This window comes from Tachypleus tridentatus, chromosome 1 (assembly GCF_004210375.1).
Source record: "Tachypleus tridentatus isolate NWPU-2018 chromosome 1, ASM421037v1, whole genome shotgun sequence".
In the NCBI taxonomy this organism is placed as follows: Eukaryota; Metazoa; Arthropoda; class Merostomata; order Xiphosura; family Limulidae; genus Tachypleus; species Tachypleus tridentatus.
Window position 1 is genome coordinate 55159806 of NC_134825.1, and position 26004 is coordinate 55185809.

Below are 26004 nucleotides of genomic sequence, written 5' to 3' on the forward strand. Positions count from 1 at the left end.
CCTCTGTCGAAATTGTACCATGCTAGATTAACACATTTCAACAAAATGAGTTTGTGACACTGACTGCTACATTAAAAATTTAATTGCACCCAATTTTTGAAGTATTTACATTGCTCAACTTAAAACCTTTAAAGATGATAAGGTCTACATTTATTTGGATTTGTTGGACAGTTACCTACTGATTTTTATTGTTCAAGAGATTTTTATGTGAAAATATTCAATCACTATAAGTTATAGTTCCATATGAAAGTGTTTTAAATTTTATGTTACAAAACTATCACTTTTAACTGGTACCAACTTTAATGCCATTATATAATCCACACTTCTTACAAATTTGACATGGCAAAGGAAGTAGCAATAAAAACATAGTAATGCATGTAAAACACATGCAAATAACATAATGGAAGTATTACTATTTGAATTTTAAATAAATATTAAAAATACCAATAATTATTGTTTCTAAACACATTAGAAAACCTTAAGATAAACAAAAATGATACTACTTTAAAATTAAAACAAGTACTGAGGTGAAATAAGAATTAAATTAAATGAAAATGGGTTGAAAATATTTATAATAAACATAATGTCACGTATATTTATAAAAGTAAAAAATATTATGAAGGTATTACAAAAACACATAGTTACTTTGTTATACCTTAAGCATGTTAAATGATTTTTTCCTCAATTGTTTAATTTTAACCTGTAAATAATGTTTAGAAATGTAAAAGTTAAAGAATGTCTTCCTTTTAACTGGGCTAATACATTAACCTATCAATTTTCATACCATACTTTTATGAACAGAAAAGTTATAAAGCCACTTAAATTGAAAGTACTTTTTCATTATTGATATTTAGAGATACTTTTAGCTTTTGCAAGAACAAGCACTAACAATAAAAACTGTCATATTTCTAGGAAACTCTGATCAAAACAAACAAATCTACAATATTTGAAATAATTATAGAAACAGAGGACAAATTGGGAATATAATGAAACTTATACAAGATAGAATAATATCTTTTGTGTGCAACTGAAATGTGCCTAATGCAGTATTAACGTGTCATAATGTGACTGACAGTTAGATAAAAGTGATCTAAAATTAATAAACCAGCATAAAACCTATAAAACCAGAGGAAGTGATACAATTTGAGAGTTTGAAACTTGGACATGATGGCTCCTGGGAAGGGAATTACAAATGACAGACATATTGAAATTAAAGTTTCAGTTTCAGAAGGCTATTCTTATAGACAACTTACAGCTTGACTTCATGTTTTACTCAGTGCTATATGGAAGATTCTGAAGATGGATTTTGAAACTGGTACAGGTAGTTCTAAATTTATGCAAATTCATTTTACTCATATTTGGATTAACACAATCGATTGAATAACACCATTTCTTGATTTACTCACTTGCAAATTCGGATTAACAAGATTTTCAAGCGATTTGTGTATTTTAACAGTACAACTAGAAGCATTTACTCACAATGTGCTTGAAGGTTTAGCAGATGCAAACAGTTTATTACAGTAACAACCTAAATAATGCAATGCACAATATTTGAAGTGACATTACAATGATAATATAACAGTTATTTTTGTTCTAGGAATATGAGATACACAGTAGTCCAAAATGTTTTCAATGGGTGTATAATTACTTGGAAACTTTTGCTGAGAAAGGGCAATAAAAAATAAACTGAAATAGGCAAAAGACATATGACAATGGGGTGGTTCAAACCTTGAAGAAAGTGCTCTTTACAGAATAATTTAAGTTTGAGCTGTTTGACAATAATCAATGACAATTCATTTGAAGGTGGACTAGAAAGCAGTATAACAACCAGTACACAAAAGTTATAGTGAAGTAATGAATGGAATAATACAACTGTGGTGCTGTACTTAAGTCAAGGGTGTAAATTTCCTAAATGTTTTAATGAAATATACAGATAGCTCTTTAAAATTAATTATTTATATACATTTTCACAAAATAATTCAAATAACTTATATTATTTGAATATAATATAATATAATATAATACATTATATAATATAATATAATACATTATATAATATAATATACGTTATTATATTAATATTATAATATTAAGCAACTTTCTTCGTTATTTAAAAGAACTGGAAAGACTTGCAACATTGTACAAATGATGTACTTAATTTTTATAAATAAATGTATTTCAACTTACTATTTAAATAAACATTCATTAAACAAGTTATACATTAACAAAGCACAGCAAATATTTCATAATTCACTGATAAAACATTTGGCATAACTATTAAAAGAGTGACCCATAATATACTTTTATTGGAAAATAACTGTTTGGTGAAACTGGATATATATTTAAGCTTAGGCTTTAAAAACCATTATTTTCCATTTCAATAGTTCTTATCTTTAGTATCAAGAACTGTTCATTAAAGACCATCTTTCTTTTAGTTTGGTTAAAGATTTTCATGAAATACTAATTAATGACAAAGAATCTAATCATAGATAGCATCTACATAAATACCTGTTTTTACAAGTGTGATGTTGCAAAAGCCAATCATGATATTGCTTCATAAAAATAAGCCAATTACAAGAGAATTTGATTAATGATCTTTTCAGCAGTTTTCAATTCAACTAACTGCTTCATGATGTTATAGCTAAGAAAGTTATTGGGAAAAAATATAATTAGCACAAAAGTACTTTTAGTTTAAAACTGAACTAACACAAGAAACATATAAACAGGAATAATCTAAATACCTGGATTTTTAAAACCTTTAACTTCAATATATAGTTTTTTATCAACATCTCTTATAATTTTCATCTAGCAAATTAAAACAGGATAGTATTAGAATATTACAATAGATATATTCAATGATATTTATTATATTATTCATCACTTTAAAAAATCTTTTCACAAGCAACTTAAATTTTCTAAATAAAAATAATTGTAACTGTATGAACAGAAGTTATGTTTTAACTGTAGAAAAAGAAAATTTACACAGACATACGTCCTTAATGAACAACAGTATTTGAGAGGATATGATACAAGACAGTAGAAAAATAAAATACTTGGTATGACAGTTTAGTTAATTAAAACTTCTAGTACTTAATTCCATACCTCCCTTATATTGCTTCTCAACATACCTCATGTTTATAGTTTTATAATTTTGTTGTTATAATATACTGGAATTTTTCCCCCTTAAGCTATAAACTCTGAGGAGTGCTAAGATTCACAAGAATTAACTGTCTACTGTGGCATTAAGTGTCAAATGCTAATATTTAGTAAACAGATTTATGTGAAAGCTTGTAATCAGTTACTTATATACCATTTGAGTGAATATTCACTGAAAAAAAGTCACTACATAAGCCTTCAGTGAGAAGTTGACTACAATAAAACTAAACAGATACTTCTAAGGTTACTCCTAATTCAAACAAGTGAGAATGAAAAACAGCAGGTTTAATGTAAATACCAGCAACATTAACTGTAGGTGATAATTTTACATACCATGAAAGTGACATTGTAACTATAATGATTTGGAAAGTAAAAATATAAACATTATCTGATGTCTGCTTCCAGTTAATTCTCTACCTAAAACCTCACCAATATAATACAATAAGGAATCTAGTTTAACAGTGATAATAACTGGCAGACTATAGAGAAATAAATGCTGTATGCTCAAAGGAATGATATCTATTTTTAAGCACTAATACAAAATATGTGAAGTTAAAGACACTATAAGACCTGAAAAACACACCAACTTTAACCTTATGACAATGACTGGCAGACCCGTAAATAAAAGTTTTTTATGGCCCAAATAAGAAGTTTACTTCAACATTGTTAATATGACTGACTAGCCAAGAAGTGCCAGAGACAGTACTCCAAAATGAATATTTTTTGTTTTAATGTTCTTGTTAATAGTAGACTCATTGTGAAGGAAGATAGTTTGTATTTCGAAACGAAGAAACCTATTTAGACATTTTATTAGTAACTGCCTCACTGTGAAATGGTAAGTATTACAGATGCAAGTGACAAAAACATGCTTCAACCCTAATACAGCTACTGATTATGATGTAACTAATATTAGATACTATTTATCACTTGATAAAGTTTTAAATCTTAGATTAACATCAATTACAAACTTCAAATAATCGGTGTAAGAAAGTCAAATGAGAAATATGCTCTTACATATAATTTACAGAAAGTAATGGGCTTTACTTATCATAAAATTCTTTATGATTTCACAAACTCTTTGTTAAAATAAATTCCACCTTATAAGATAAACTAATTTATAATACAAAAGCATTTTCAAACAACCTCTAAATGAGTCTCTTAAATAAGGATTAGAAGAGTCAGTAGCAGTTAGTTTTGTTACACTCTTGCTTCACTAAGACTTCTCACAAAATGTGTTATCATTTCAAGGTACTGATAAATTCTAAACATATGCTATTTGATAGTTAAACTGTCACAAAATAATGTTATCATCAATGCATAAAAGTAATATGTTTCTATTAACATGTTGTGAACTAACTCCTGGTACAAGTATACCTATTTACTATTAATTTTTAGCCCTTTTTTATTGTAATAGTGTACACCGAAAGTCAGCACCAAGCAACATACAGTTTGTAGGGGCAACACTGTTTAGAGTGATTCAAATGTTTTTAGTGTGTTTCAAAAGACCTGTAAAAGACAGTACACCTCAAACTAGCCTGCTTCATCTTAACACTATAAAAAGTTTAGTCTTGTTCTTTGATTTGCCATTGTTCAGAGTTACTGATGATAACCATGTGGTAGAATTCTTTAAAACTGGTCGAACTCAGTGACAAGTAATGTGATAAATGATAGATTAGGTTTCATATTTCACTTTAGTAATTAAAGAGTTTGCCTCTTAGGTAATTAAGATGAAAAACTTAGTAGTGTATTTTTCAAAATTTATAAAAATTCATTGTGATGACAAATAAAAAAGAAATCAAAACATGACACATGAACTTGACTATTTTAAAAGTAAACAGTTTACTGAGGAATATTAATATTTATTTAACTTAGTTGTTATTATTTTTTTAATCTTATTTTGTACTTAAGAGAGCTCAGTATTTGATTTTTCCATCCAATCTCTACTAAACTTGTTTATATACATATTGTCCTTTTTTTCAATTAAAAGCATGAATGGTCAATAAAGGTAACTTTAACTGCCTTTTTATTTATATTAATACCATTGATACTATATGCTTATACACGTATCTGTTCAACAGTCCATTTTCTCTTACTTATACAGAATATCCTTTTACATATTTATTATAGCTGTACTGAAACTGTAATGCTTTTGTTTCTTGACTTAGTGTATGTAGTACTGTTTAATTGTAAGCAATTTTTGTTTTTAAACTTACAATATGTTTGTGATAGAAATGATTGCTACAAATCATTATAGCATTTTGTATGTAAACCCATACTTTTAGTAGCATTCCATGAGTAATACAAATTGTATATATCATCTCCTAGACAATAATTGTAGAACTCTTCCTGTTTCACTCACATACGTAATTATCTGCTGGTTCAGTGTAGTTACACCAGTAAACCACTGTCACGTACATTAACTACAGATTTTCTCTACATGCTTGTTCAACGATGGCTAAACAGGTCTCCAGCAGAGGGAAGTGGGGCTAAGCCTTCAGTAACATTTGGAAGAAGTGTCAGATCTGGGAGATTCTGTAGATGGGACTTCAATTCATTTCGTACTCTTGTTACTTTTTGCAGTTTTTCTCTATATTCCTGAAAAGGAACAACAGTTAGCTTGTCTCTAAAGTGTAAAAAATATTCATACTTAAAGTTAAATAACATTATGTACAGTTACAAAAGAAATATGTTTTTAAAGTTACAATTTTCCTACACTCGAAATGTATTTCCAACCTGTACTTATTTCTTTTCATTACAAAACTAATATTGTTCAGTGCAACCCTCTATCTGCACTCTTCGTAACTATCATTTAAATTAGTTCAGTACTAAATCCAAAACTCAGCCGCTGATAACTGAGATCCATGCAAGGATAGGATGAGAGATCACAACTGCCACAACTTGACTGCTCTATTTCCAAATGAATGGAGTCTTTATTGTTTATATTGTATATTTCTCATTCAGGAGGATAACTCCATAAAGAAAATTTATATTTCAGAGTTTTCACTTAATACAGTGGTACCTCGGTTCTCGAATGACTCCCTTCTCAAACAATTCGGTTTTCAAACATATTGTTTGAAAAAAAATGTCTTGGTTCCCGAACCAAGCTGTCGTGGCCCAAACCCCCGAAATAACCCGACTGATAACCCGAATGACCCTTCGAATATTTTCGGCCCATACCAATCTTGCCCAAAACATTTTACCTACATCAGTCGCTCAGTCCACACCCCCGCTAAAATCTGCCGTGAAAGTTCTCGTTTTTTTTTCTTCTAAATATTCTGATTAAATAAGCCACCATGGAGTCAAAGAAGGATAATAAAAGCAGCAAACCAAAAAGAAAAGTTGTTAGAGCCACAACAGAGGTGAAAAAAGATCTCATAGCGAAGTACGAGAGTGGTGTTCGTGTGTCTGACCTTGCTACACAGTTTGGTATGGTGAAGTCTACAGTCTGCACCATACTGAAAAATAAAGAGGTCATCAAAGGAGCTGATGTTGCAAAAGGAGTGATAGTGCTTACAAAACAAAGATCACAAACAATGGAAGAGGTAGAAAAACTGTCGTTGATTTGGGTAAATAAAAAACAGTTAGCTGGTGATAGCATTTCTGAGAATATCATTTGTGAGAAAGCAAAGCAGTTGCATGCTGACCTCCTGAAAAACACCCCTGGAATGAGTGCTGATACAAGTGATGCCTTTAAGGCTAATAGGGGGGTGGTTTGAAAAATTTAGGAAGAGAAGTGGCATACATAATGTGGTGAGACATGGGGAGAGTGCCAGTTCTAACAAAGACACTGCTGATAAATTTGTTAGGGAATTTAAGGGCTATGTAGAAGCTGAGGGTTTTATTCCCCAACAAGTGTTCAACTGTGATGAGACAGGCCTCTTTTAGAAGAAAATGCCAAAGAGGACCTATATCACCAAGGTGGAGAAGTCACTGCTAGGACACAAGCCAATGAAAGGCTAACTCTATTGTTATGTGGTAATGCAAGTGGGGACTTAAAACTTAAGCCTTTGCTTGTGTACCATTCTGAGAACCCAAGGGTTTTTAAGAAAAATAATGTCCTGAAAAGTAAACTAAATGTCATGTGGAGGGCTAATAGTAAAGCATGGGTAACTAGGCAATTTTTTATGGAGTGGGTCCATGAAGTGTTTGCCCCAAGTGTAAAGAATTACCTCACAGAAAAACAGTTGCCACTCAAGGCCCTTCTTGTGATGGACAATGCACCTGCTCACCCACCAGGCTTGGAGGAGTACAGTTTCATTACGGTGAAGCTCTTGCCCCTAAAAAGACTCCTCTCATTAAACCCATGGACCAGCAGGTCATATCGAACTTTAATAAACTCTACACCAAAGCACTGTTTCAAAGGTGCTTTGAAGTGACCTCTGACACAGAGTTAACCCTTAGAGAGTTCTGGAAAAATCACTTTAATATCCTCCATTGCTCGAGGATCATAGACAAAGCCTAGAGGGAAGTGTCTTTGAGAACCATGAACTCAGCCTGGAAGAAATTGTGGCCAGACTCACTAGCAGATAGAGACTTTGAAGGCTTTGAGGCTGAGCCTGTTGTCGAGGATATTGTCTCACTAGGCAAGTGTATGGGCTTGAATGTGAGTGGTGATGATGTGGAGGAGTTGGCAGAAGACCACAACACTGAGCTCACCACGGAAGAACTCCAAGACCTTCAGAAGGAGCAGCAACAGAAGGCAACTGAGGAAGTGTCTTCAAATGAGGAGGAGGGAAGGGAGGATGTTCCTAGTTCACTAATCAAGGAAATGTGTGGAAAATGGGGAGAGTTACAAAGTTGTGTGGAAAAATTTCACCCTGACAAAGCTGAAGCAAAGAGTAGCATAAACCTTTTCAATGACAATGCCATGTCTTACTTCAGAAACATTTTAAAATGCAGGCAGAAATAAACCTCATAAGACAAGTTTTTAGTGAGAAATAGGTCCAGTGAGTCTCAAGCAGGTTGTAGTGGTGCAAAGAGACAGAAAATAGAAAGAACCCCAGAAGGAGTGTTACCTGGCATTTTTATGAAAGGTGACTCCCCTTCTAAACAATAATAACCCTCCTACTCTCCACATTCCTCACTACCTTTCACTTATGCCATCAGCTCTCCTCAGCACAGGTAAAGTGCAGTTAAAATTTCATTTATTGTTTTTTTATTGTGTTTATAGTTTTTGTGGTTGACTTTATGCATGTAAGTATTATTATACAGGTATAAATAAGCAATATATTTACTTAAAATGCTTCATAATGCGTAATTTTTGGAGGTCTGTAATGGATTAATTTAATTTACAGTATTTCTTATGGGAAAAATTGATTCAGTTTTGGAACAAATCAGTTTTCTAACAGCCTTCTGGAACGGATTAAATTCAAGAACCAAGGTACCACTGTATTTTTGTTGTTGTTAATTGCTTATTACTCAGGGTGATGAAACAAATGTTTACATAGGTATTAAGAACTAAACGCTTAATTAGTTATCACTGATATAGGAAATGGATAGGTATAATAGAGACTGTCCCCCATACAGGCTACAGAGATTCTAAGAAGAAAATCTGTCTACTGGTAAGCTAAGACAAACTAAACCAAAGCCTGTGGAGGCATGCAACTACCCTCTCCAAAAAGAGAAAAAATCTTGATCATGATACATAATATCTGGAGAAGGAGGGGAAAAGTATACTGTAAAACATGTCTAAAGAAGTCTGAGGTAGGCCTAGAAGGAGGAAAACTGACAAAATCTTGGCTGTCCTAAAGGGTTTTAACAGTTGTAGAAGGGTGAGCATACTGAGGGAGGTTAATACAGATCTTAGCCAACAGGGGCCCTCAGAAACTACATTAATTATAAGATGTATAATTAAGAATTATGAAAATTATGCATAGTGAAATAAACAATTAATATTTAATTGTTTAATAAATAGTAAACTTGATGAGAGAAATTGATATGAAAAGAAAACAATACCTGAAGAGAGTGCAAACTAAACACCTAAACATGATTACCACCAAATGAGAAGTATAGTTAGGTAAATAGTATAAAGGGAACCACATGATAACTTATATGTGAGAATCTGTTAAATCATGTGAATCGAGGAGTGCATGTGAGTCAATAGATTATTGCATGCTTAAAAATGTTTGCAAATACAGGGCAGAACCGAGTGAATGTAAATAAGGTACCTTGTAAAAAGGATCCACAGGTACTTCCAAGAAGTCTTTGAACCCAAAGATCATACATGTGAGATCATAACACTTTTGAACCAGATATACTCTTCACCTATTTTGAAAAGATGTTGCATATAAGAGTGGAAATTTAAAGAAGCACATACAAACAGGAAAGAACTATTGCAGTATGCTGATCCAAACCAAACATGACACACTAAAAATTATTAAACATAAAAATGAATAACATTAAAGGATGTGCTCCTAGGTGTAAAGTGACAAGAGTACAACTGTGTGTCAAAATGTGTGGGCTGCCAAACTTGATATGAGGCCTGACAAATATCAGCTCTTTGGATGATCAATCCCTTTATGAAGTAAAGCTGAAAACCTTCTGGGAGAGTACCATGACCTGAAGCCAATACAAAGAAAACATGCAACTTTCAAAGCATTACTGTAGAATCCATAATGCAAAATCAATACAAGCACAACTGTACTGGCAAAAACAAAGATAAAATTTTGTAATGAAGGAATAAGTTCTGTAATTGGGTAGAAATATAAAGTAATTCCACTGTATAATAACTCAACAAGTTGCAAATGTCACTGTTGTATAATAAAAAGTAAACTTGTTGAGAGAAATTAATACCAAGATAAATAAAAAAAATTAAAATAAAACTCTTGAAAAGAGCATAAACTCCAAATTAGAATCAAAATACTACCAAATAGGAGTGATAGTTTGGTAGAATTGAATAGAGGTAGTTTCATACACCAAGAGAGTATACTGCACTTTTATTGGTGGAGAGTTGTCACATAATGACTTGCAATTCCAGATATGGAGATTCAAAGCTTGTAGCAAGCAGAATAACATTTTTTGCATATAAAGGGCAACACTGAATGAGAGTAGCATACTTATGAGAGAGAAAGCAATGCACCATATTGGAATATAATTTAACATAACATATTCGAAAATCAACATCAATCTCTTTGTCATTCTCATCAAGAAAACAAATCCATAATTTTAGTGTTTTAGGTCAATAAACTTACCACTGACCTACCAGGGAACTTGTTTTTCAGTTTTACACATATGGAATGTATATGAATGCCATAAAAAATCAGGCTGGAACTATTATAAAACTTATCAATTCATTCTATTTATAAGTTTTTAAAGACATTTCTACTATATGAACAGACAAATCATATAATTGATACACATTGTGAGTGAATTTAATGTTGGCCTAGTTTCTGCTAATTACATTTTTCTGCATGTTTAATGTGGAGCATGATGGTGTATCTTTCAAAAAAAGTATTATAAGCATAATACTAATTTTATATAACAGTAACATTTACCTCAAGCTTTTGTTCAGATAGAGCTAAAATACTTCTCTGGGTATAAGTGTAATCATTCAACATTTTGGCTACTTGTTTTCGGTCCTCTAATTCCTGTTGTAGTCTACTGTTGTAGTTGTTCAATAAAGAACATGCTTCATTCACCTGCTTCGACAGTTTATCAGCTGCTTTCTTGTCTGAAAATTCAATATATGCAAAGTTTTTATGTTGATTTCAAATGTATTAAGATGCTTTTTAATTTAATTAATTCTAAATATTTAATAAAACATCAAGTGGTGTAGAAAATTATCAGAACTTTCAATGTCAAAAAAGAAGTTAATTTCTGTTATGAATCAAGTTTGCTAACTGCTCAGTGTAACAAAAAGTGAGTTAGTAGCTTCTTTATATTACTTTCAGTAAATTCCAAAAATGTTTACAGGCATTTGTAGCACCTAAAGGTCAATGGGCATACTGAGAACTAAACCTATTTTCTGATTATAATTTTTGTGGTAAAACAAAATAAGCATTATGTACAATACTGTAAACCATACTTTAATAAATATTAATTCCAATAAATGTTTCTTTGAAGGTATGAATTCATATGTCAAACTTGAAAATTCACTATCTCACCTTCCAACTTTTCTAACAATGTCACATCAGAAACTTCAGGTGGAAGATTTGCAATTTCTTCTCGAACAGCTGCATCAGAGGAAGCTGCATTTTCTAAATCTTGGAGAGCTTTAATCAGCTCATCAGGCTAAAATATTACATAAAAATTTTTTTATGAATGGAAAAATCTCTAAGGAGCATAAAAAATAAAAATAAAAATGTGCCTGACACAGAAGGACTATAAATCATTATTTGTATCAATTATTAGAATGAATATGTCATTTCTAAGGCATAAAAAGGGCCTATATGGCTTATCCAAGATAACTGAGACCCTTCTAAACCCATGAGATTTACATTATCTTTAATTACAGTTTAGGAATTTTTAATCACTCAAGTAAGATTAACTGTTGATAAATATTTGGACACTATCCACTTATCCTTGTAAATGCTAGTGTAACAATGACCAATATCCAATCTTCCATAACCTCATGATTGTTAATGCATGTATTAGAAATTAAGATTAATGGATTATAATTTTTTCCATTTGTTTTCTTCATTAACCTACAATATATATATATATTTATATTATCTGGCTCAGGTGCCTAATTTTCCTTTATTTTTCTAACCTCAAACATTACCAGCTCTTCCTTAATCTAACTTCATTCAAGGATAATCTTTTGGAGGGAGACTTACAGAATTTTCACTATATCTTTCTTAGTATTAACTAATGAAAAAAATAAAAAAATAACCACAAGTATTCTTTTAAAGGTCAGACTGTTATAAAATATAAAAAAAAATACTGTTAGTCTTAAAAGTTTTACACCAAATAGTTTTCATATGCTCTTTTCAATTTCATAATATCCCTTTCAACCAGATGTTTGGTATTTTTAGAGCAGTTCCTTTGAATTTTCTAAATTTGTAATTGATTTTATTTATAAACCATTTTGAACTTAATTTCAACATTCATCATTATATTTCAACTGAAAATATATTCTTTGTATTTGTATCCAATTTTCAATTTCAGACAAAGCATCTCTAATCAACAGTCACTTGCAAATTACTTGAAACAGTTTCTTTCTCATACACTAAAGATTAGCAATGAGAATGAATTTTTGATACTTACCTTTACTCACAAAAACTTTCTTGACTTCAACAAATTTTTGCTTGCCACTAGCCTTATTACTCCCACACACTAATATGCAAATGATTCTACAGCAACCTTCCAGCAATAGGAGTGTGACACTACCCCTATTGCAACTAGCGCCCTATGTAACCACGAATATGTTAATCACTTGGAGACTGGTCATAACTAACTAAACCAATTCATGCCAAAAGTAGGAAAGTTTGGTGGGAAATATGAGAAGAGGCAAATATCTATTGGAAATACAATTTTAATACAGGAAAAGTTAACTTCTGACATGATACATAACCACAAAAAAAGCTACAATCCCAAACTGAACTGGTGAGAAGATGGCTTCCCTTTAAAGAGTGCCCAAAGGAAGACCATGATTATGATAAGGAATTAAAAACAACATATAAGTGAGATACCACAACACTTCTGAGCCAACTATACTCTTTGCCTTTAGTAATGCATCATCAAATTGAAAAGGTTGGGAAACTGAAAGGTCCCAAGTAAATACAGAAATAATGGGACCCCTCAGTGAAGAGTGTCTAGACTATTATAGACAGTCAATTAACACAAGAAATTGTACATCAGTCCTGCAGTAGGAAGAGGGTCCTCAACCTTTCACCTCTCAAATGGATATTCCATACGGAAGAGGAACTTCCATATCAAGATCCCATCTATGTATGTGTGCAACTCCAGCTCCAGATCCATTGACAAATGGTTGGAAGGAAGAAATCCAAGATGGGTGTTCCTCTCTAGATAAAAACCAAGCAGCATTGAAAATAAGGTTGTCCAGTCTATGGTAGGAGGAGAGTATCCAGCCCTACACAAGTGTAAGGTGACACATCTTGTCCACCTATAATCCAGACTCATCAGGAACCACAATCCAGCAGAGGGTACAAAAAGGGTCCACAATTTTGGGGTTGGAGCTCAATTCTAAATCTGGAGGAATTGAGAATTTATCATAAAGTCCACAACAAGAGAAGGGTACCATCCAAACACATTTGAGGACTTACATGGCTTAACCATCTCCAACCAAGGTCAGATTCCCAAGAATCAACAGCCAGAGGATTTTTCAGTTGGAGAGGAAACTGAATTTTTATCTATGTGTGTATATGTACAGTAAAGTGCTACATCAACACCTGGCAGTGTCTTGGATTATATATTAGGTCTGCAGTAGGTAGGACATCATGCTACTGACATTTGCAGAATGCCCCATCCTAAACTCAAACTGAGTGGTGTTGTGCACACTCAGGATAGGTCTCTATGGTCCATCATCACAACAGCTACAAACTGGTATGTGACAAGGACTCCCATACTTCACTAGAAGAAAGAGTAAAATAATGCATTGGAAAGTCCTGAGACTGACAGTACTAGAAGCAGTGTAATGAGTGACATAAGAACTTTAAATTTACCAAATAAAAAAAAAAAAGGATTTGTGTATGATCAACGTGTATAAGTTAAAAATTCCCAGTGACAAACACTGTTTAAATCTTTTCTTAGATAAGGCATTATCATAATTTATATGAATACTAAATAAGCATTATTATAACTTATATGAGCACTAAACCAAATCAAATGTACAAATGGTAGATTTAAGCAATTTATGTTGAAACTTAGTTCTTCTGTAACATGTGAACACATTATTTTATCATTAAACAAAATAGATAAGTGATATTTAAAATGGTTCAACTACAGTGAACAGTAACGTAGAGATGGAAAAAATGCATGTAGTAAAAAAATATCTAGAAATTTAATTTGCCAAAACTTGTGTTTGATAATTAAAAACAGTTAGCTTATGTAATTCAGAAACAATTATAAAACTGAGTAGAATTGCAAATGGTCTTTAGTCTTAAAAAAACTACTATTTAGCAAAGCAAATCAAATTATCTCAATTGGAGAAGTAACCAATGTGAATTAAGGTTAAGGGTGCCAAATTTCATTGTTAAAACTTTTGCTTTAGACTTTATCAACATATATATATATTATTACAATCTCCCATTATATTGTTCGAATTGTAACTTGGTAAAGTTTTGGAAATAATCATGAAAATCCAGAGGTGATACACAATGAGGAGTATCAAACAATGAGTTAGTTATCGAAACCAAATAGTTAACTTATTATACTATGTGACAAAATTTTTACTTTTTCTTGTTCCTGGGCAGAAAGTGTTATTTCCCAATTGCTTATGTCTAAAGTAAATGGAAAAGACCTATTTTTCTCTTCAAACTTTGCTTTTTGTGTCGTGGGTAATAAAATTTTGAAATTTACCCATTTTCCAGAACATTCCAGGTAGATTCAGTGCTGAGTAGCTGATAGAAAATTTTCAAGAACTTTCTAGAATGTTGTAGAGCTTACAAGAATATTCAAGAATGTTGTAAAACCTAAAAGAATTTTGAAGAACCTTTCAGAATTTGCTAGAACTTTCCATAGTAATGTATATACAGGGGCTCACCACTTCAGTTTAGTTCTAGCTGCCTAAGTGAACACATAGACCTATCTGATTTTACCACAGATGGCATCAAGAAGCTGCAAGAATTCTCCAGACGCATTCTGCAACGTATGTGACCAACTTATCAAGACAAAAATGAAAAAGTACTCTGTGACAGCATCTCCTAAAATGTATGAAGCTTACAAGGCATATTTTGGCATGCCTGTCAGGGATCAAGACAAACCCTCGGCACCTCATTTTACCTGTGAGGACTGCAAAAAAAAAAAAAACTCTAGTAGAAGGTAAGACAGACAATTTTTGCTTGTTTACGTAGTAAGATTTTATAGTTTACAAATTTTAGACCTTTTAAAATTTAAATATCTTTTGGTGCACCTCAAAGAGGAATACAACAGCATCAAGACCTTGCTAGAAGCCTTGAAGTTTGATGAGTATGGCTGGGAGGTCATTGGAGACTTCAAAATGAAGGCATTCCTGACAGATCTTGAATGAGGCTTTACCAAGTTTTTCTATTATCTTTGTCTTTGGGACAGCAGGAACACTGCAGCACACTATAACAGGAGGCACTGGTCACAACGGACCGAGTTCTTTGTGGGGAGGCACAATGTCAAGTGTGAGCCACCAGTAGACCTCCAGAAGGTATTGTTCTTGCCATTGCACATAAAATTAGGTCTTGTGAAACAATTTGTCACAGCTCTTGATAAGGAATCTGCAACCTTCAAGTACCTCAAGACTTCTTCCCTGTGCTGTCTGACGCAAAGGTCAAAACTGATGTCTTCGTTGGACCACAAATAAAGAAGATCCTGGAGTGCACAGAATTCCCCAAGATGCTCAGTAGGAAGGAAAGAAAAGCTTGGGGCAGCTTTGTTACAGTGGTTTGGGGCTTCTTGGGCAATCACAAGGCCAAATATTATGTGGAATTCGTTGAGGCTCTAGTGAAGAACTACAGCAAAATGGGCTATAGGATGCTCCTGAAAGTCCATATCCTTGATGCTCATTTTGATAAGTTCAAGGAGAACATAGGAGCATACTCAGAGGAGCAAGGTGAGTGCTTCCACCAGGATATACTGGACTCTGAATGCTGCTATCAAGAAGCGTATAATGAAAACATTTGGGGCTGATATGTGTAAGTGATTTACATTACAGTTGCAAATCTTGAAAAACTACTCGCTTCTAAACATTTTTGTTCATTTTTGTATAATTTTCATATAAATACATGTAAATATTGATTCATGTGTTGTTTTATTCAATGAAAATGTTCAAATTTGCCAATTTTTACACAGAAAATAAATTAATTTCTAAATTTCATTATTCAGGTCACAAAAGCAAAGTTTGAAGGGAATAATGGCTATTTTCTGTACCTTTACAACATAAGCAATTAAGAGATAACACATACTATCTAGGAACAAAATTTGTGTTACATAATGTTATTAGCATAATACATTGTTACTGAAAGTACAAAAGAAAAACCAAATTAGCTACACAATGCTCTTATATTCTGTTGTTTTTATGCTGCCATAAGTTCATCACTTTTACTGTAAAATAATGTTCTGTATTTCATGTGCCACTCTCCACAATTTAGCCAATTTGGACCTTTTCAATTTCTATTGAAACCCATACAGCATCAATAATATTCATATCAGACTTTGTACAGACCAAACCACAACTTAAAGTGTTCAATTGATTTGATTTTTCTTTCCAGGTATCATTTCACCAAATAGTTGGAATTTCTTTCTTCTGAGAGGATGAATTCCTTTAATATCTTTCTCTTCTTTTCTGTTGAACAAGCAACTGTTGCTTGTTGCCAAGTGTTTTAAATTTAGATCCATTTGTAAAGAGGAACTTCCTCTAGCTTTACTACTCCTGGTATTTAAAGCCTGATGTCCATTTCAGTCTTTTTGTTTGGTTCTCTTTCCAAAAAAGCAGTTATACATTCACTGAGGTGACAACCACATATGTACTTAGTGTCAGGACATTGGTAAGATCTATTCTGAAGTGTCACATATCACATAAAGACCATGCTTGGGATTACTTAACATCACTTTTTGAAGAGTTTGGACTTCACCTCAACATCTTCTATTATCAAAGGGGTTAGGCCCATGTTTTCTTTTCAATTTCAATACAGGTCCTACTGAAATATGAAAGTTATAATTTTCCTGTAATGAAAACACATTTGTAATAGGTACCTACCTCTTCTCATATATATAGTTATTCTTGTTCAGTGTTGCCTTCTCTATGCAGAAATGTTTTTATACGCCACCTGCCTTGCACTTTCATATACCCTATGATTATTGTGGTTTAACTGCAAATCATCTACCAACCCTCTACCAATAGAAATGTGACACATCTTCCTGATGCATGACTCCTTATATTCAATTTTACTAAACTATTACTTTACATTCAGTCAGAAAAGGAAGCACTTTTAGTTGAAAAGAAGCAAGTTTCAGTGGGGAGGATGGGTGAGAAGTGTCAGAAAAGATAAATACCTATCACAAACAGTACATTAACTCCACAGCTATCAAATATATAGCTAGAATCCCATATTGAAAAGGTGGAGGGGTTGGCATGAGGGATAAAATAAATCACCCTTTGAAAGCATCCAAAGAACACCTTACAATGATGGTTCTGTTAGCAGAGAATCATACATGAGAGACTATATTACCAGGTATACTCTTTCCCCAGTGTAAAAAGAGGTGTTGAAAACACTGGCATAAAAAGAGGAAAAGCAGAACCAAATAGGGAGAGAAAGGGCAGATTAGAATCTGATCCACATTATATCATATTTTCAATCCAACCGAAGAGAGGCTACAGATGAATCCTCTACAGATGGTAATGTGGGGAAAAGCAAAACTAGATGAATTCCAAGGTGTAGAGTGGACAGGGTGCAATGGGCTATAAGTAACAGGTCAACTGTAGTCCAAAACCAAGCAATATCGAAAATATAATCTCCAATCTGTGATAGGAGGCAGATCTAAATTGTCTTCATCTCATGTTTATTAGAATAGCAACATATACTATGCAAATCAATCTTTGAAATAATTGCATGTATGCCATCCACAACTGATCATTCATCCAAAAATCCCACAACCAAATGACAACATTAAGTGATGCACCCCTATAGGAGGCCACATCATATTCAAACTAAATCCAATAGGCATCCTACTGCAACACAGGAACCTCAAGTCACAAAATCTCCTTGTAGCAAAGTAACAGAGGGAGAACCATTGCCTCCTTCAACACAACTCCCTTGTTTTGTGTGTCCTGAGGCAAACTATATAAGGAGTAAGAAAAGCACAGGCATCACATGTGTGAGGAAATATTTGATTGGTCTTCCTTTAAATCCAAATCAGGGACTGGTAATCAACATTCATGTGATTATAAGATGAGGGATCCCAACTGAAGATGTGAACTGCAATGTGAAAGATCAATCACAAGTCAACATCATCTTCTCAGAATGCCCTTATAATGATATTAAACCTTCTGGATAGTCACAGAAGCTGGTTTCAACATCAACTACTGGAACCCATGTAGAGACAGATGCATTTAGGATTGCACATGTGCAACTTCATCCTCTCAGACAGGACAATACAACATTGAATCACATCTGGGAACCACTGCAGATAGTTGCAGAAGACAAACACAACATCAATCCTTAGAGTTCACCATAAACAGATGGAGCACATGAATAAAGGACCAATGACACCTACATCAGCAGAACACTGTTGCTCTACTCTCAACTGAAAGGATGTTGTTTATCTTTTTATTAGTGTTTGATCACATTCCAGAGGAAACCTCCATGAGCCACCACACCAGTGGCTCAGAACTGGAAAGTGGCAAGGACTCCCATACTTCACAGAAACAACAAGCAGGTATAAAATAAGGTGGAAAATCTCAAGGAATGGCAACACCAGAGACAGTTTAGAAGAGCAACTCGACCCTAATTTATTAAATCCAAAAGCCAACAGGGATGGGCAGCCATTCTTTTCTGCTTTACCCATGTAAGTCCATGAGTTATTATGGTCTAGAATTAGCATATTAAAGATGCAAATATATCATAAGGGAAACCAACAAACAATCTTATGGAACACCACATATAAACAGTGTGCTTTATTGGCCATGGGAATATTGCAATTTATGACAGCATCATGGCTGTACAGTGAAGATTTGTGATATATCATTTAAAAGTAACTATACAGACAATGAAAATAGTAAAAAGGAGGAATTATCTTCACCAGCTGCCAAAGTATCGAGAAGGAAAAATCAATCTGGATAAAGGAGAACATGTGTGGAATGATACAGAGTGCATGAGACACTGATGGCAAATATATCAGACTGATGAAGTCTACAGGTTAATAGGAGTAGGAAATAAGTCATAAGGTACAAGTGAAGCAAAGAACATGAGAATAAAGGTTCAAAAGGAAGAACAGTAAAGCAGTGAAAAGCCACAAATGACATCTCAATCTGGAAGGACCACTCAACTGAGAAGGAATGCACCAAAACAGAGAGGATAAGGAAGGTAAACACAAAATTGTACTGGGAAAAATAGAAGGGATAAGGCTGTTTGATATCTAATGATGGATGAGACTGAAGTTCTATGATCAAACAGCCAAGTTAGAAGATCTATAATAAGAGGAGCAGTGGGCCAAGAAGGAGAAAAACTTGATTTAAAACCAGTGATAGAAGAAATTCCACTTACACTGATAAACTGCCACTAAGGAAGGGCAGATGGAATGAGCTAAAAAGGAAGTGACCTGCCAAGACAAACCATCCAGGCAAAAAGATAAGGGTAGAAAGGATTGGATGAAATACCAGTGATTGAGGTTAAGGTAGAAGGGATGGAGTGAGAGGAAGAGCTAATGAACGAGCAGTACAGAGTTGAAATAGTTGAAAAACCTGGGGTTGTGTTAACCATTAAGGAGTATTCAAAATAATCTAACATGGAATGGCATGGATGACTGAAATCATCCAGGGAAGAAGATGGATTGGAGGATATTTATATAGGTATTTGTTTGTCCAATCCTGGCTGAATGCATCAATAGCTATGGCTTGTTGATGTGGAACCAGAAATAAAACAAAAAAGGAAACCCGGAATTGAGGAAAGTGGCAAATGTATTTAGCTGAGGAGTACCCCACTGTGAACATAGCCACCAGAAAACCTGAGGATTGAGGGACCATTCCATTGGATAAAATGTGTCTTGTCTAGAAAAATGATCTGCCATGAGGTTGAAAGCACCTGGAAAATAACATGCCTGATGACTTATCCCAAGTATGTGGACACAAAAAAGTAAATCTAAAGTTTGATCATAGAGTGAAGAGAAGGGGTGCCACCTCGATGGTTGATATAAGCCACCACTGTAGAATTGTTGGAAGGATTCATGATAAAACAATCCCTGACTAAAGAACGAAAGTGATCTGAAGTTCTTTGTGCCACCAGAAGCTCCAAGATGTTGATCAACTCTGACCCTCCCTCCTCCAATCTATGTAAGGAAGAGATACAAATCTGGGAGAAGAGGAGGAGGAAACATACACCTGACTACATGTGACCCATTTTCAGTTGCCAACATAGATTGCTGATGTAAAAGGGATGAAGAATATTGAGAGGATGCAAGAGATCCTGAATAAGATTCCATTGTTCATGCAGAGTTCAATGAAGAGATTAAATATGTGCCCAACCCACTGGGATAAGTGCTTGCAAAAAGCCACCATATCCAAAAGTAGCAGAATCTCTTGAACAGTGAAGCATCATCAGAGTTCCATCAACTGGAAGGTTGGGTTTAACTAAGGTGAGAGTTAAAAAATACCCCTTAGTGGAAAACATATGGGTATGGTACAGGAAAGACTTCTTCAACATAATAATCCAACCCACTGAGCAGTTTCAGACAGAAGGAGGCAAGTTTGATGTGAATACTCAATTTCTGAATGAGTTAACAGAAGCCAATAATCCATGTAGCAGTGTAAGCATAACTCCTCAAACATCCATAAGTAAGGCAAATGTTTTGACAACCTGTCAAAAGAAATATGGAGCCAAAGCAAGCCTGAAGAGCAAGACATGAAACTGGTATGTAAAAATATGATGGACAAACTGAAGATGGTGATTTCACTGAAGAGAAATAAGAAATGTGTAGACAGGCATTCAAAACATCCACCTTGGTCATCCACAACCATGGAGAGAAAGCTCACCTTACTGTGAAAAAGTACTCTATTGTAAAAAGGGGAATATCCAGAAATAAATGGAGGTGGAACAAATCAATAATAGAATGCCGGTACCTAATTTTCTTGGGTACCACAAACAGCTTGTGGAAGAATGGCTGACAAGTTTATTAGCCCTCTGTGATAGAATAATCTGCATCAATTCAGTCTGATGTAAATTAAAAGGAGGATTCCAAGCTAATGGAAAGGATATAGGAGACAAAAGAGGTGAGGAAAGGAACTGTAGAACAAGCATCTCCGACAAGACCCAAGGGATTTAATGACAGGCAATGAAGGGAACAAAATAGATGAAAGGATCCCCCACTGGGCTTAAACCCACAATATAGCCACTGGCACTATTGGCAACAATGAGACCTGTGACAAAAATAGATGTGGAACAGAAAAAGGAGATTGTAATGGCCCAGGTCAAGACAAATGAGCAACCAAAGAAAAAAGGGTTAAATGTTACCTCACAAATTTCATGGTTTCAAAATTAAACCTATAAACAGACTGTTCAACAAAAAGAGCCATCTATAAGTTCCAAATGTAGGTGGTTGGTAAACAAACATGGGATAAAACAGCATCCTTCCACAGAAAACCAAAACAGCAAAGAAACCATCTGTGGAAAAAACAGAACCAAGAGGACAATAATGTCAACACAGAGGTAAAGAGCAAGAAGGTATTCCCCCAAAAATCCCTCAGGAGATTGGTGGAGTGCTTCAAGACAAAAGGTGCATAGTGTACAAGTACAGCAGATGAGTCATAAGGATAAGATGACAGGAGAAAAACTGGGGCTGGGATAAACATACAAGATTTTCAGGCTGATACTTTCTCAGTCAAGTTCTCCAAACTTGAAACCTGCATAATTGTGCTGACAGAAGGTTGTAGAATCTCCATAGTGGTAACATTAACTTTGGTATTTATCACAAAATGAAAAAATTATTCAAAGAGAAGACGAACTAAGCTATCATTGAAAACTGTAAAAAATAAAACAGTAGTGAACGATATAAATGATCTTTGCACTTCATACAATATCGAAGAGAAAAAAGAGTGAGGAGAGCACAAATAAAATGTCTTGACTATAGAACTGTCTTATGAAAAGTGATAGTTCAGCAATATCGAATAAAGGGAGTCATGTGTCAGGAGGGTATGTTACATGAGATGCACAGTTGAACCATGATAAACATGGGGTATGTGAAGCATGTGGCTTGTGGAATGAAAATCAATTTTTATATATATAGAGGGCAGCACTGAATGAGAATAACTACATATGTGAGTGGAGGTGATATACCATATCAGAAATTTACATCAATCTGCCATATACATCTTTTGCCTTCACCAGCCAACACTTTGATTTCTATACTTTTGTCATATGGTACTTCTGTCTTGTGAATCATGAGTGCAATACCATGCTACTGCTGGGAACAGTACAACAACTTGTATTTTATAGGCATTATGGTAACATGGGATGGTTTAATGACAACCAATCACAGTGTAAACTATCAAAATGTGACAGTCATTAAATGTAGATTATTTCTATTCAATACAATTGGAACAATCCTATGATATTTGCCCTTTATACCCATTTTATTCACTTTTTCTATAATTATTTCTGATACTGTATCTTTGATGGATAAATACTACTCTCGTTAAACAAAGAAATGATACATCCAGTTGGCAACACTCAACAATGGTAAGCTATCAACAACTGCACAACCAAATGAAACGAAATGACATGATTTAAACACATTCACTCAGCTTTTAATACAACTGTGTAAGAATGCTTATGCTTCCAATAACAGTTATGCTCTAGTATGTTAGTCATCTGCTTCTGTAGAAACAGACTTACATCTGGTGGGTCTCTAGCAGGAGAAGAATCTGGGTCCTTTTCTTCAAAGCCTGGTTTTATTTTCTTGAGTGGAGGTTCTGTTTCTATATATATTTCATAAGAATTTAGCCCATTAACATATTTATATTCTGCCAACCCTCATTAAAATTATTTATTGTTAACTAAATGGAGAAAAAAGAAGGATAAATTCTAAGATTTTAAAACCTGCTTCTAACATTTAATAAATACTTTTTAAGCTTATCCATCTTGTCTTTGGCCAAGAGCTTTGCACAAGAAGTTAGGTTTTGTAAATATACAAAAAATAACAAGGTACTAATAAATGTATTCCTTCCTGTACATCTTTTTTTCCATTTCAGTTACACAATATGTATAAAAAAAAATGAATGATAGAAAGCTAGCTGTTCTGTCACAGTCATTTGTAGCCTACCAAATATAATACATAAATAAAATAGTACAGTGACTTTCACCACAGTTCTGTTATACTCAAGCTCTGCTTAATCACATAATTAATTTGTAGTTTTCTAGAGCCTGGACTGTCATTTTTCAGCCTATGAGTCTAACTTTTTGTGAACCACTAGGCCTTATGATTCTAGTTCTACTCCATTTCAGTGTGGATATTTTAGCTTTTTCATATTTTAAAGGGTAGCCTGTCTGATTTGAATTTTGCATTTTTATAATGAAAATCTGTCTTTATTATCTGTGAAGTATAGTCACTTCCTCCCCCTATCCATGCACACAATCAGAAGATATGTGGTTTATCATCATGACAGCAATTAAAAATTTTCAGTCATGATGAGAAAGCAGAGCTTATATTTTCTCCTCATGCACGTGTAATAAGTTATGTGGAAGGCAGGAAAGTATGGAATTTTGGACAAGTTGCTGCATGCTCAACATCATGTTATGGACATTTAGAAGGTACTAAGGTGTTTGTTGATAGTATGAGAGAAAATTCAACAAGGAAAGGCTTATTTTCGTATTTCATATTTAAAACTATCTGACATAAATTTTGTTATACACAATTTTATTTTTGATAATGGAGAATATTTTTAATAAATATATGTTTTTAATCTTTTGCAATCCAACTTGTTTTATATTACTTACTTGAAGGGTATTTAAGGCTTGATGCAAAGCAACTACTCTAGTAGCATTCAATAAGCTTCAGTAATATGAAATCTCTCTGTAAAGTAATTCATCAGTGTTTACTACTTTTTTACTTGATATGTTTAAGAACATAATTTATTCTCCTTAAAAAGTATTTTGGAGGAACAGCACAATGAAATGATTACAAGTATTCTAAAATAACTTAGCATTTTAAGTAACAACTACCTGTATTCAGAATGTGTTCAGTATGATGAGTGGCTTTACGGAATTCTTCAATGTCACTCCCACTATAAACATTTCTGTCTTCCCACACTTTCAATATTTTCTGAACACCAACAATAGTCTTTTCATCTGGATCACTTTCAAACACCACAATTAACAATATAAAAATAATTTCTGTAATTAATATTATTAGATAAGTTACAAACTGGCTAAAAATAAAATATCCTTATTGATATGGATACTCAATTTGTTTATACCTAACTACTGTTGTAATAAATAATGTGAAACTTACTGAAAATGCACTTCAGATAGATACTCTGTACAACAAGCTATTATCCTTTACACTTTTGTAAAGATTTTCTGCCCATGCAACAAAATTTGAGCAAAGTTCCTACTTCTACATATGTTAACATGTGTTGAGCCAGCTTATGACATTAGATTATAATCCTCTAGCAATAGACAAGGGCCATACAACTGTGCAAAGTGCCTTTAAATTTCAACTTCAAAGTTCTAATTTTTCAGTGCAGCTGATCATCAAGCAACAAACAATACCACTACACACTTGGTTTCCAAGTTCTCTATATTAGCTAATCAAATTACTGCTATATTATAAAGTGAAAAATTGAAAGTTCCATAAAAATGAAATAGAAAATGGATTGCTCTGTGAGAAAAGCCCAATTATTGAACAAATTCCATATTTGAAGTTAAAGATGAGAATTAAGTCATGAAAGATGGAAGTCTGAGGCTGATGTAAGAGTTCCACCTGGTGAGGAAGATGCTACTTGGATGTCTAATGGTGCAGAACAGGGAACATATTATTGTGCTGGCCAAAGAGAAACAATGAGAAAAATTCAGCAATGGATGTCCCATATAAAAAGACAGAACTCTAGGAAGAAGTTGACAAAAACTATGCACAAAGAAATAAGTTGATATTTCAGAGTAAGAAAGTAGAGGAGAGCAACTGTTGCTCTATTGAGTGAAATAAGACATGATCATGAAATTGTCTGAATGAATCATTAAGAGATGACCAGACAACCATGACTGAAGATGTTGGCAAGCATACTGAACAGTCAAAAGCTTTAAGATATTAATATGTGAATATTAATCCTCTGGAGACTAAAAGGTGTAAGTGTCCAAAATCCTCCCCTCCAGAAAAGGCATCAGTGAAGAGATGGAGGTTTTTGGAAGGAGGAGGAAGAAGAAGAGGAGCACTCAATGTAGTGATTGAGCCACCATGATAGCAAGAAGTGAAGAGATGGAGGGAAAGTCACATGAAATGATAAAGAATCACTGGACATATTATATTAATTGATATAAATGAAATGAATGGAACATATATTACTGTTCATGAAGAGAACAAGAGACTTAAAGAGAACCAGAGTCCACAGAATCAAGAGAACCTCTCATACAGGAAAATAACATGAAAGCCATAGTAACCAAAATTCCATAAAGCAAAGACATAAAAAAGATGGGTGAGACCACTTCACATGCAAACTGAAAAACCACTGGTAGGGATTAAAGTGGACTTCAAGCACTTGACCAGCCAGCCTAAACAAGAAGCCTCTCAAAAGAGGAGGGCATTTGTTACTGCAGAGCTTGACAGAAGAATAAAAAACTAGTTAGCTATATAATAACTGAAGAAGAGACATAAGGAGTGTATAAGCCATGCAAATGCTCTCAATGTCCAATTGAAAACATGTAGAGCCATGGCTAATCAAAGGTTAGGATCTAGAACAGAAAAAAATGATGGTTGTGGACAAACCAGAAAGGAACAACAGATGGACATACAAGAGCAAGGCATCTGTAGTACTGGTTGTGGTTATTTACAACC

The 26004-nt window shown here is 33.7% G+C and overlaps 1 protein-coding gene across 1 annotated transcript in view; it reads right to left on the reverse strand.

Annotated features, from left to right (window-relative positions):
* Nucleotides 1–64: 64 nt before the first annotated feature.
* The window catches only part of LOC143249233 (regulation of nuclear pre-mRNA domain-containing protein 1B-like), a 30264-nt gene continuing 4324 nt past the window's right edge, over nucleotides 65–26004 (reverse strand). The window contains exons 3-7 of the mRNA XM_076498719.1: nucleotides 24177–24310; nucleotides 22851–22933; nucleotides 11259–11385; nucleotides 10650–10825; nucleotides 65–5751 (exon numbers count right to left, since the gene is read on the reverse strand). Of these exons, the coding sequence (XP_076354834.1) occupies nucleotides 5602–5751; nucleotides 10650–10825; nucleotides 11259–11385; nucleotides 22851–22933; nucleotides 24177–24310 (670 nt within the window). The 3' untranslated portion in view covers nucleotides 65–5601. The remainder of the gene's footprint in view (nucleotides 5752–10649; nucleotides 10826–11258; nucleotides 11386–22850; nucleotides 22934–24176; nucleotides 24311–26004) is intronic.